This window comes from Barbus barbus, assembly GCF_936440315.1.
Source record: "Barbus barbus genome assembly, chromosome: 38".
NCBI classification, from domain to species: domain Eukaryota; kingdom Metazoa; phylum Chordata; class Actinopteri; order Cypriniformes; family Cyprinidae; genus Barbus; species Barbus barbus.
Genome location: NC_136716.1, coordinates 26818481 through 26831926, shown reverse-complemented (window position 1 = coordinate 26831926; position 13446 = coordinate 26818481). Strand labels below are relative to the sequence as shown.

At 36.1% G+C, this 13446-nt stretch overlaps 1 protein-coding gene across 2 annotated transcripts in view; it reads right to left on the bottom strand.

The window, feature by feature from the left end:
* Positions 1 to 811: 811 nt before the first annotated feature.
* The window catches only part of LOC306857561 (DNA-directed RNA polymerase III subunit RPC1), a 28314-nt gene continuing 15679 nt past the window's right edge, over positions 812 to 13446 (bottom strand). The window contains exons 21-32 of one of the 2 annotated variants that reach the window (XM_079397549.1): positions 12707 to 12820; positions 11449 to 11484; positions 10254 to 10340; positions 10089 to 10171; positions 9671 to 9841; positions 7194 to 7287; positions 5543 to 5635; positions 5154 to 5318; positions 3292 to 3456; positions 1837 to 1968; positions 1592 to 1724; positions 812 to 1463 (exon numbers count right to left, since the gene is read on the bottom strand). In XM_079397549.1, the coding sequence (XP_079253675.1) occupies positions 1315 to 1463; positions 1592 to 1724; positions 1837 to 1968; positions 3292 to 3456; positions 5154 to 5318; positions 5543 to 5635; positions 7194 to 7287; positions 9671 to 9841; positions 10089 to 10171; positions 10254 to 10340; positions 11449 to 11484; positions 12707 to 12820 (1422 nt within the window). In that variant the 3' untranslated portion in view covers positions 812 to 1314. The remainder of the gene's footprint in view (positions 1464 to 1591; positions 1725 to 1836; positions 1969 to 3291; positions 3457 to 5153; positions 5319 to 5542; positions 5636 to 7193; positions 7288 to 9670; positions 9842 to 10088; positions 10172 to 10253; positions 10341 to 11448; positions 11485 to 12706; positions 12821 to 13446) is intronic. The other variant, XM_079397550.1, reaches the window with a different exon arrangement.

Sequence of the window (13446 nt, the reverse complement as noted above, 5' to 3'; positions counted from 1 at the left end):
ACTATTTTAGTTACATGATGCCTTTATGCATGTATAAGTATTCATTATGCACAATATAATGCATAAACAACTGTAACCAAAGTGAAAATGCATTATATTTGCAGATTCCTCGTTACATTTGAGGTTGTTTGTTTGTGCATTTTATTGCATTATACTTTCTAAAGGTGTAACAATGAATATGTGAGTATTATAACTCTGATCACAATTACTCATGTTATCATACAATGCATAAGGTGCATTAGAAGGCTACTATAGAAAATACTTTTATAATGCATTATATATATATATATATATATATGAAGGCTTCAAGTAAAGTGTTGGCACTCAAGTCTTGAATAATAACTAATAGAGAAGGACACTGTAAATACTCCACTGGGAGCTCTGCTCTAGAGGGAAACTGATTTCCTCGTGTGGACTTTATATAGACATGTTTGAACATTATTTTAGAGCGAAACCATTTGTGATGAACAGCTGGGACTGTTAAATGATTCATGCTAATGACAATGAACTAACGAGTTTAAACAGGGTGAAAATGTGCTTGTTAAAGGTGGTCGACTGTGTTTTGTTGTTGTTGTCTGTAACAGATTCGCGCTCCATTACAGGTGTGTTTTAAGGGCACTTGCATGCTCTGATGGACAGGAACACACCGTGACTTCAGTAAATCACAGGATGGAGCGTCACATTTGTCTGTTTTTGCTATGAATCTCAGCGGCTTGATGTGTAAAAGCATGCGATGTGCAGGGTCTCAAATGCATTCACAGCATCTGACAGTTTTTATAATGCACCAAAAATAAATAACGTGAAGCAATGTGCTGCTGGTGTCATCATAATGTACATTTTATTCACACCTGATACATATTTACATTAAACATGGACGTCAGCCATGCCTGTTTTCAGCAAACTGCAGCAGCACAATGAAAACAAACCAAAACCGCACATACAAATTAGATTTGATTACTAATCTATAAATACAAGTGCCTCTAAACTTAATCACTTAGCCTTTAACAAGCAAAAAATATAATCTCAAATGAGAAAATAATGGCCGAACGTTCGCAGGAAATCTCAACATAAAGGTCTATTATCATCAAGATAATATCAATCATCAGTGATTTCAGTCTTACTGGAGATTCATTCATCAGATCATCATTCTCATCGTTTCAAATGGGAAACATTGTTTTGGTGAAGCCAAAAAACCCTAAAGGAACAAAATTATTGATTTGAACTGTAAAACACCTAAGAGGTGCAGAACAGCTGGAGATCTGCAGCAAATGCTCATTACGCTCCACATCACAGCCGTCCAGACGCGCCGGCGGTTTATCGGGCCAGAGGGATGTGGAAATCAGGACTGTCAAAGAGCAAAGGCCTGCGCGGGGGATTCGGCTCCTTGGCGGCGCTGTGTAAAAGTTTAAAGAGTCCAGTGCCGATGTTCATGGGGATTCCCATTATAATGCACTCAGAGACACCTGCAGAATGACACCGAGAGAGAGAGGAAAGAGTTCAGTTTGCAGACGACAGTTGACATCTGCATGTCATTTCTTTGCTCATGGATTGATCTTTTCCGTCATTATGCATGTTTCTGCTCATCACTCACCGCAGACCGAGTCTTTCTGTCCGAAATAAGCCGCATCAAACAGATGATCTGCTGTCTTCTCAAAGGACGCCAGCATGAGAACGCTCTCCTTCATCTTGGCCAGACCGAAGCGGGTGATGCCCAAAATCTCACCCTACGACCCAAGAGACGCTCTCATCTCACTCACAGTCACGAATCCATCACTCAACATCATTATAATGCATTTATCACTTCACAATCTCCTTCAGCAGCTGAACCGCTCTCACCTTATAAGACATGAGATCCGCCAGCAGCATCACGTGTCTGCGGTCGATGCTCATACCGTGGTTTACCATGGTGTACTGGATCTCGTTAATGATGGTGGATCTCGCCGCTTCGATGCCTAATGTCTTCTCGACCTGAAGAACATGAACAGATAAACACTACAGATTCGAATAAACATCGCACACAATAGACAAGCTGAACATAACAGCTGTGCATCTTGAAAAAAGAAACCCCGACAATTTAGCTGATTTGTAAGAAATATTACTCCTAATATTACTTAATTTGATGACGCGGAGTTCAAAAATATAAATAAAAATTTCCCATGTACAGTTTTTACAAAATAAGAATGAAGCTTTTTCAAATTGCTTATGTATCGGCTTCAATGCACTTATCAAAACAACAAAAGCAGTCAAATGTAAATGTTTGGGATTTAATGACAAAAAAAAAAAAAAAAGATTTGAAAAAAAAAATGTAACTTTCAATTTGCAGAGTGGAAAAATCTGTTAAAATACTCATTGTACAATTAACATGAGTTTATAAATAAATACGCTTTTTCACAAAATCTATAATATTTTGTTATTGTATGGAAGCAGTAAAACAACCACAGATATGCATATAGATATATATTACATATATATTAGGCATAAAATAATTACGGCTTCAAAGAGACAGAAACTTTACACAAATTTCCAAAATTATGCTGGGAAACTTCAGAAATTCTGTAATGTTTCCTGAAATTTACTGGAACTTTTCTACCACTTTACAACCCTAAAAATAATGTCATGCATGTGAAAATGGGCTGAGAATTAAACAAATTGTTGTAATGTGGCTCAGATTCAGACAGGATTCATGTGTTTGTGGTGTTTGTCTGCCAATTAAGGGATAAAGACGACTTCACCTTACAAATGGTTGTAAAAAGCTAAAATGCTATGAAATGCATCATATTTTGTGAGAAAGTGTGACCTGCTCCACCACGACTGGCCATTTTTAGAATCAGCTGCTTAAAAAAGGCCTCTAACACTAGCTTGCTCTATTCTTTTTCGGTTTTCTTTTTATTATATAATAAAAAAAATAAAATAAAATAAAAAACATGCTAAGTGTACCGTGTTAAGATAACTGAGTCTTGTTACAGCACTTGCTCTTTTGTTGGTTTTGATTGCTTCTATTGTCCTCATTTGTAAGTCGCTTTGGATAAGAGCATCTGCTAAATGACTAAATGTAAATGTGAAATTAGTAAGAAACCAGTCTAGTATTTCATTCAGCAGATATGGTGTAATTTAAAGGATTCACTTCTTTATTTAAATGCAAAAACACTGCCGTTTGAAGTGCTGCCCATGTAAGAGACTGCTGTTTAAATGTCACACTCCGAAGGAGACACTGAGGAAAGTGAACAGCTCGATCCGTGTGTGTGTGTGTGTGTGTGTGTATCTCTGACAGTCAGACTGGGCGGGACGTACCTCATATGTGTTGTTGGATGTTGTTCTGTTGCCGTTGACTCCGTGTGTTGCCATGACAGCCCTGAGATTATCTCCCTCCACCAGCAGTTTGAACTTTTGTTTGCCGCTCTGTTCATCAATGTGAATGACGGCACGCGCCACTTCAGGGATGCCCTGGACCACCACCTACACACACACACACACACACACACACAGATCTATTAACAGTAGACTGATATCTGCCACATGCACTAATAGGACCCTATGAAATCCATTTTTATTTTTTCCCAAATTCCGTTTTTTTCATTTAAATTTTTTTGGATTCTGTTTTTTCCATTTCAATTTTTCTGGACTCCTTTTTAATGGTAAAATTAATTGAAATCATGAAACATACAATTTTACATCAATTTATTCAAAGTTAAACAAAAATTACATGTTTAGGGAATTAACACGTTTTATAGGGAACATGTTTTTTCTCAACATATGTTAACAAATTCTGTGTTTTTAGCATGTCTAATTATTTGAATGCATAAAAACAACTTAATTTATTTGAATTTATTCTTACAATAGCCTTATGAAATGTAGCCCCCCCCACCCCCCAGAAATTGTATTGTGTATTTAAATTTTTCTGGATATCAAATGAAGGCACAAAACATTAATTTCAGTTATCTAATAAGTGTTGAAAATTAAACTGTTTTTGGCAAATAAAGGGGATTCACTATTAAAATTAAAACATGGAAGAAATGTGTGGTTATTCTTTTTAATTTTAGTAGTAGTAGTAGTAGTAGTAGTAGTAGTATGTACATTCTACTAAACAATAGTAATATATTTCTGGCACAATGTCTTCAAGGTAAACCAAACTTTTATTTTGACGAGTTGCCATGAATACCTTTACATTTATTCCAATTATTCACACTGAGACACACAGAACATGCAGGATTCATATTTAATATTTACAAATACTAGTCCATATCATGATTTGATTTAAGTGTAATGACCTAGTTTTGATTAATTCATCCAAACTTTGACCGCTTTATACAGTAAATAACGTTTTTATGACTGGATTCCCCGATTCCGTCCATGTTTTCTGCATCGTGGAAATCATAGGGCCCTACACTAATAATGCCTGATATTTGGCTAGTTTGGAGTGATCGGCTTAAAACAGGCCAACTTCTTACTCGATTAGCAAATACACATATTTTGGTTAAAGATTGATGGGTAGTTCTTTACAACATGGTTCAATTAGTTAACAAGTTAATTACATTAGTTAGAAACAAACAATGCATGTATAGGTTTTCAGTCATCTAGGTTTGTTCATTTTCCATATTAAGGGTTTAGTACTTTTTATTTAGCTTTGAATTTATTTCCGTTTTGGTAATTTCAGTATTTCAACAAACATTTTACATACATTTTTAACATTTCAAATGTAATAAATTAATATATTTGAACATAAATGAATTAACAGTATGTTTCTAAATGAACACTAACCCTAGTAAATTTGCTGTAAAAAAATTAATAGTTTACTGCTGGTTCATGATATCTAATGCATTACCTATATAAGTGCTACAGATAAATACAAGTATAAGGACCAATTCGCACTAGTTGCTTATTAGCATGCCTATTAGTAACATATTGGCTATTTATTAGTGCTTATAAAGCACATTCTGCATGACCTTATTCTATATCCATAATCCTATCCAATCCTAAACTTAACAACTACCTTACTAACTATTAATACGCAGCGAATTAGGAGTTTAGAGAGGCAAAAGTTGTAGTTTAATGGTTTGTTAATAGCAAGTATTTAAACTTAAAATAATAGTACATGGTTTATAGAGACAATGATGATGGAAATCAGTGTCCAACACTGTGGCGTCAGGACTGACCTTAGGAAGCTCCTGTTTGAGCGACTGCAGGACGTAGTACATGGAGCTCTTGCTGTTTTCTCTGGGAGTCACACAGACCACAGCCTCTCCGTGAACCGCGATATCGCCCGGCTTCACCCGCAGCTTTGACGTACAGATGGAGTATCGCACAGTCTCTGCGTTCACCTGAACAAAACCGACAACAATAAAAGCTCTGCAGAGGAGGATCATCAGTCATTTAAAATCACTCAACAGGAACAGCTGCTGAGAGAGAGAAAATACAGTAATGACAACGGAAGAACTATCAACATAAATGAGTGAAAATCAGAGTATAAAAGCACGCATGCTGGAAGAATCATTTTGAATTCCAGTCTGTCATTAACAGATAATTATGATCAATCTGCCGTTACCTCCAACCTCAGAAGACGAATCCTCTCCAGCGACAGCTTCACCAGGACGAAACAATCATCAGGCAGGAAAACCTCCTCGATGTACTCGGAAATCTGACGGAAACGATCAATCAATTCACTGATTAATCTGAAAACAACATAATACACCAACAAACTGGCTCGGTCTCAAAAACACGAATGTACTGCCTTTCCGTCTACTGTAATGTGAACCTTTTCAAAACTGGTATTAGTTTCTTCAGAAAGGACATGCTCAAAGTTGCTTTATAATTTAGGTAAAAGGGATCCTACTTTTCCTGAAAGCCTTATAATGACTTTATATTCCTCTCAAATTTTTGGAGCAGTTTCTGTGACATTAAACATGAATGAAAGGCATTTCGATGCAGTACCCTGCAATTCAGACTCACTCATATCAAAGGTTATTCTGCATCCCTCCATTACAAACAATCTGACACCCATTTCAATCATGCGCATACTGAATAGAAACAGAAAAATATTGCGTGCTACAGGCCAGAGAGGCCATCATTTTCCCACACTGCACTGCATTTAAAAAAACAAATGCATTTTCTGAAGTAAAAGTGCTGTTTGTTCATGCAAACATTTTCACCTCCACAATCCTAGGACGGTATGATGGTTACCATGGTGTTGCTAAGGTGTTCTGAGCGTAATTTAATGCATTCCTCTGCAGCTGTCATGTTTTGGGTGGTTGCCAGGGCGTTGCTATGGGGTTGTTATAGTGTTTTGAGTTTATTTAATGCATTGCTCTGCAGCTGTCATGTTTTGAGTGGTTGCCAGGGCGTTGCTATGGGGTTGTTATAGTGTTTTGAGTTTAATGCATTGCTCTGCAGCTGTCATGTTTTGGGTGGTTGCCAGGGCGTTGCTATGGGGTTGTTATAGTGTTTTGAGTTCATTTAATGCATTGCTCTGCAGCTGTCATGTTCTGGGTGGTTGCCAGGGCGTTGCTATGGGGTTGTTAGTGTTTTGAGTTTAAAGCATTGCTCTGCAGTTGGCATGGTGTTCTGACTCACGACTTTTTTCCTCTCAAAACGCAAATTTCATACAAGTAGCATTGTTGAACAATGCAGCAAACATTTTTAAATACCTTGAAAAAATACTTTAATGTCTTTAAAGCGTTAACGGATTTTTTCTTTTGTTGAGTAGGCTACATTTGGCCAAAATCGAGAAAAGATGATGCTGTATTGGCCATGACTAAGCGCAGTGGGTTAAGGTACCAGATCTCCTGTTTTTTTTTTCTTTGTGTAAAGAAAATGCTGTACTTTATTATTACTGGCAAATAAATAGTTGTTTTTTCTACTCAAACCGGTCTCGGAACGGTAATAATATATCATTTCTGCTCGGAGTGAACGGATTGATTTTTTTTCCATTTTCAAGCCCTGGTTATGAGTGTTTTTAATGCATGGCTGTGTGTTTGTAATGGTGTTCAGGGTGGTTGCCAGGGCTTTGCTGAGGTGCTTTGAGTGTATTAAATGCACTTCTCTGCAGCTGGCATGTTCTGGGTGATTGGCAGGGTGTCGCTAATTCAATGCACATCTAATTCAATCAAGTGCATTTTAATTTCACTCCTAACAGGAAGCATGAACAATAGCAATACTAATGCAGTATTAATAATCAGCACAAGTCAATGTCCGCGCACCTCTCCCACTAGAGTTTTCTCAATGCGTCCTTTCACCAGCCGAGCGAAGTCTGGGTCATCATCGGTATCCAGGTTGGCACTTATGATGGGCGTACTGAGACACAGAGAGAGACTCATTAGCAATAAGAACTTGAGTTACTGCAGCCATTAATCATCCATGAAGCGTCAACAGCAGCAATCACACCGGAGCTGCACGCCAACACTCCTCCACCCGACCGTGAGGTGACAGGCGGTCCTCACCACCCGCGGCTTCTGCCTCTGATTGACAAATGAGTTTTCCTCCTCCAGGGGTCGAGACCAAACTCTCATGAATCGATGACACTTGTGTCAGCCGCTTCACTTACAGTCACCTGCACGTCTATAATTTTCACAGGGTCTTTTCTAGAGTCTAGAAATTCTGTATTGCTATTTTGTGAAGGTTGTTTCAGGTCTGTTTAAAGGATTTGAGGTTGGCTTATGGTTATTGCTTATTATAAAATAATCCTGCAGTGTTAACCATGGTATATCAGATGATAATACCATAGCACATTACCATACTTATGTACCATAGTATTTACAGACCTGCCAACCTTTGACATTTTTTTGGAGTACCACTTGTGTGATGGCAACGGGGTGGGGGGAGATATATATATACACACATACACATATATATGATATATCCTGATATTTTGTGAGGAACTGCTGTGGGGCATGGACTCTTTTTGGTTTCTTTTTAGGTCTGCTGCTCTCTCTCTCCCTGTCAGTGTCCTCATCTGATGTCATGTTTTTTGTTTTTTTTTTAGCTGCAAGGCATGAACACACACACTTTTCTGTCACCGAGCACATAACTTTACTCTACTTTGCCAACTCAAATGCCTGGTGAATAGGAAAACTAGCTTAAAAATGATGTAGTGTTAGGATAAGGTTATTCATGTTAGATATTTCCCAAAGGTCTGCACTCAGTCACATACGACAGCTGCATGATTCTGGATAAATTGAGAATCACGATTCTCCCACGAAACAAAATAATGTGTGACAAACTACCATTGCTGCAGTCTATTTAAAAGGGTTTAATTTGAACGAATTATTAAACATTTAAATTAATATGCATTTAATATATTTAGTTCATATTAAAATGATAAAAAAAGTGGTTTGAATGAATGATTTAATGTCTCACTTGTTTCTTTACTGGATGAATCAGTGTTTTTAAACGAATCTTTGATTCAATCACAAATACAGTTTAAGTCACTTTTCTGCACCTAGTGGCCAAACAATGCAATCGACACAAACGTTATTTGAAGCGCCAGTTAACTTTCAAAAGGTCTATTTTGATCGCTCCCATAAACATCAGTGTTTATATCTGAACTATTAACTTATGAATGACTGTAATACAGAAATAATACTGTGTTTGTGAAGCTGTTACCCAAACACGGTAACTCTGTGTCAGCAGCTGAGCGCAGATGTGAATGCTTTTTTAAAGGTTTATTATTAGACGAGGGCGAAGCTCTAGTGCAAATATATCAGTATTTATCCAGGTACGTGCACTTTTTTGGACTAAAAGCCCTAATATTAGGACTCTGTTCAGTGAGTGCAGCTATATGAACACAAATAAACCGCAGCAGATCTGGCTGAATATGAATGAGTGCTTTATTCTGTTCACAGTTCGTCTAGAATATCAATGCGATCACGTCGACTCCAGAGGATAAAGTTAACTCAACTCAATATTGCAACTTTCCACTTTTACTGTCCTCTTTTAAGAAATCAGACGGCGGGAGTAAAAAGGTACGAGACCGAGCGGGATTTTGTTTTGCTGTCTATTTGTAGTCTCTTTTTAATGACAGATCCATGCATTTGTCAATCATCCCACTTGCTAGATGGGGAATGAACCCCACGCTCTGATTGGTCGAAGTGCTCTTTCTTTGCTGTTGCTTGATTGGTTTGTGCTGCACAAAGGCGTCAGCAGGTTTTTGCGTAGTTTAAAGTGACAAATCGTACCTGTGTACTTTGAGGTCAAAATGCATGCCCGCTACGCAAAATGCGTACAGGTTGGCAGGTCTGATATTTATATGGTACTCAGAGGTATATCACAAAATAGTGGGGAAATAAAGAATAGTAAAGTTAAGTATATAAAATAAAAATATTTACATATTTTTTAGATATGGACAGGGAGTAAAGAACATAAAAATATAAATCAAATCATATTAATTATAATTTATTAATAAATCTAACTATAAATTATGTATCATTTTTATTTTACATTTAAAATTAAATTAAAACAACAAATAATGTACTATACAACTTTTCCAGGCTTGGAGTTTATAAATATAATTATAAATAATAATTAATAATTTTTATTTATTATTCTAAATTTTTAAAAGTTATATTATAAAGAAATTTTACTCACAAAAAAAAAAAAAAAAAAAAAAAATTCAAGGCTGGAGAAAACAATTCCCTGAAATTTCCAGGTTTTCCAGGTGTATCAGGGTTTATGAAGTCACCTGATGTTTTTGGATGCATTGATGATCTCTTTGATTCTCGGGACTCCCAGAGTGATGTTCATGGAAGCGACTCCAGCGAAGTGAAACGTCTTGAGGGTCATCTGAGTCCCCGGCTCCCCGATGCTCTGAGCACACAGAGCCCCGACAGCAGAGCCTGGCTCCATCTGCGCCCTGAGAGTCATACAAATCACGTTAAAACCATTTCTGTCTCTCAACAGCGGTTAAATCATCTCAGGATCTCATTTTAGCCATAGAAGTTATTGCGTAAGGGTTACACAACTGGAAAGAGCCTGACATGGTCAGTAATGATGCAGCTCTTTCCACCCATCACAGCAGCCGATTACGAACAGCTCATTAGATCAGCATCCCTCTACTGAACCGAACAAGTGCAATTAGAGCTTGTGTATCACTCTGTTACCTCATATATTTGTCCCTGCAGGTTTCCAAGAACTTCTCCAACTGGGTCGGAGTGATTCTGTCCAGCTGGTACAGAACTTTAGGCTGTAATGAATGAGAAAACAAGGCCATCAGACACAAGCATATAAATACACACAAACACACTCATATGAAGCTGAGCTCTCACCTCCGTCGTTCCGTTGTCGTTGATGCCATACTTGTCACGTGTCTTTTTGATTTTCTCTGAAACTGTTTTGATGAACTTTCTGATTTCCTAGAATTCAAAGCATTTAGAAACATTTACAAGAACATAATGAACCTGTTATGCAATGCAGAGCTCATTAACTGCAGCAAAATCATTCATTAAAACAATTCAGCATTGCACAAAAGTAGAAAATAATATATTATTGGATTAATTTCAATCAAGAATGTCAAATATCACCTCAAAATCAAAAGTAAACATTTAACTATTTCATGTGAAGAAAACTGAACTTATTTTGAGTAATATTAGGATTTCATGCATTCAAAATCTCATTACTGTAGCACAAAGAAAACTAATAAAAATACATTTAAATTTTAAAATACATCCAAATAATGTAGTATTTATTGCACAGACTTTAATCTTTACCAGTGTTGTTACTGTTAACAATCCAAAACTATTAAAAATCATTTTTTGTCAACTGAAATAAAATAAATACTATTAGATGACTTAAAACTATACACAGGTTATTAGTAATATTAATTAGAAATGTTGCCTTGGAAAATAATAAATACAAACAATTGTTTAAGTACTAAAATTTTCTAAACTAAAAAAAAAACTAAACAAATGTAAATATGTCTAATAAAAAAAATGTAATTGGCAAAAGCACAAAAAAATAAGCAAACAAATTTAATTCAAAGAATTAAAAAATATATTAATTTATAAATAATACAAAAATAACAGATTTATACTGATAAAGAAAGAAATACATCGAACTGCGTTTCTAGGCATGATTTTCATTAATGTATTAAAGTAAATAAAAGTAAAATATCTGAACAGTCTCAGCAATGAATGCTTGGGGGAAAATATGCTTAAAAAAAAAAATAAAGCAGTAAAAAAAAAATTCAGCAAAATAATTTCTCTTTCGATTTAGGATGCAATATGAGCCAAAAATGTCTTCGACACTGACATTCACCCAGTTATATATTTTTACGACGGTGCAGTGAGTTGCAAAGTGAATGAGGAATACAAATTCAGATAAACCTGAAAACCTGTTTGCCTGACAGTGTGCAGCATTAGTGTGTGTTGATCAGCACCAGCACTGGTTACTACAGTAATTCATGCTGAAATAAACACATCTGGACCTCGATCTCTGTCACACGTCATGCGTGCTGTACTTTACCTGTAAGTATTTGTCACTGCCAGTGTCTGTCAACGCCTTCAAACGAAAGACACACACACTGACCACATCAAAGAAACATAACCCACACTAAAACGTTTTAAATGCAACATGGCCACAGATGGTGGAAGTATAACCCATTTGCAATGAGCTTTATTTGAGAGATTCGTGTCGACTCTTGTGAACAAAGTTAAAGCTGTTTCTCTGAAAGATGAGTGCGTTTTCGTCATCTTATTCTAACCCTCATTTTGTCTCATTTCTTCTGTGAAACACAAAATGTGTTCGGCAGAATGTTCATGCTGCTCTTTTCCATACAATCAAAGTGAAAGTGCCTCCAAAAATGGCTAAAAGAATCATTACAGCAGTCCATATGACTATTTCCAAGTCTTCTTAAGCAGTGACTTCAAGACAGTTTTAAGCAGATTATATTTTTCTTACCCAAGACACTTTAGGAGGAGAAGCATTTACATAATTCTATGAATGCACTAAATAAATAATTAAAACATCATAAAGTAATTTTTAGGGGATAATTATTATTTTTGCCCTCAAATTAGAATTTCTCAGCATCTGACATAATTATAAAAAAATTATATTCATCATAAAATCTAACTTTTCCAGATCTAGAAATCACTCTTAAGATTTCTGGAGGATTATTATTACCACTATTATTATTAACTCACAAATTACAATGTCTCAGCACTTTCTATCCAAACAAATATTTTAGTGCTTAATAAGTATTTTTAGCGACATCATAATAAATATAACATTTTTAGCGACATTACTAGAAAAGATTATATTTCTCATAAAAATTGTCCATGACTTTTCCAGATCAAACTTTTACTTTACGTCTAGGTTTTCCAAGGCTATGGGAACAACAAATCTTTGTTGATGAGGGCATAAATAAAAAAAAATTAAAAAAAAGGTCAATTAAATTACAAAAAGCCGTTTTAAATCATTTTAAAGCTAGTTTTGTCTTATTTTAAAGCACCTTGTAGCCTCCTGGTTGAGAAATACCAATCTAAAGTCAATTTCAGCCTGTTCCTGGCACGTACCATCATATGACACCAGCATTTAATCATATGGACTATTTTAATTGTAGCTATTTAATAATGGAGCTTGACAGACCCTCATCAGATTTCATTGTATGGAAAAGAGCAGCGTGAACATTCAGCTAACCGTCTACTTTGTGTGTTCCACTGAAGAAATAATCTGGGTTTGGAACGACAGATGAATCTCTGCAGACAAAAGAGCATCGTCTCACCTCCAGAAACGTGTCTTTACAGCACAGGAAGTCTTTTCTCTTCATGATGGAGTCGGAGGTTAAGATCAGCTCGTTTCTGCTCAGCGCAGGTTCAGCTGGACAGCTGTACACCGCCTGAGAAAACACGCAATATCAGCGTTAGAGAAGAGAAAACACTCTTTAACGCTCAGATTCAGAGAAGCGAGAGAGAAAATGACACACAAGGTGCTCTTCAGAGAGTGTTTCTATATCCCAGCCTCCTCCAGCGCCATTTCAATCAATTAGACTCCACAGAAAGCGGTAATCAAGTTTCAGAATGTGAATGGAGATGAAATAAGGCAGCGGTGATTGTAACTGATGGGCAGCTAGTCTCTCATTTCACAAATATCAGTTCACTTTTTAGCAGAAGCCAGCATCCTGTGATTGCTCACACACGAGCAGAACCACGTGACAAAAGAACAAACTAGACTTGAAGAAAACAATGAACAAAAACCACGATCAGTGAATTTAGGCCCTATAACTGTATTGCAAAAAAGTAACAATAACAACATACTTATAAAAAATTAAACACATATATATATATATATATATATATATACACACACACACGTGTAATTTTATTGATTAAAAATTGAGAGATAGAGACCTTTTCCAATGCTTTAATATATACAATAAACCTTTCATTTTATTTTATTAATAGATTAAATTGTAAGTATTATGAATTAATTTGATTATTACCATTTTGATGATTAATTTGTATT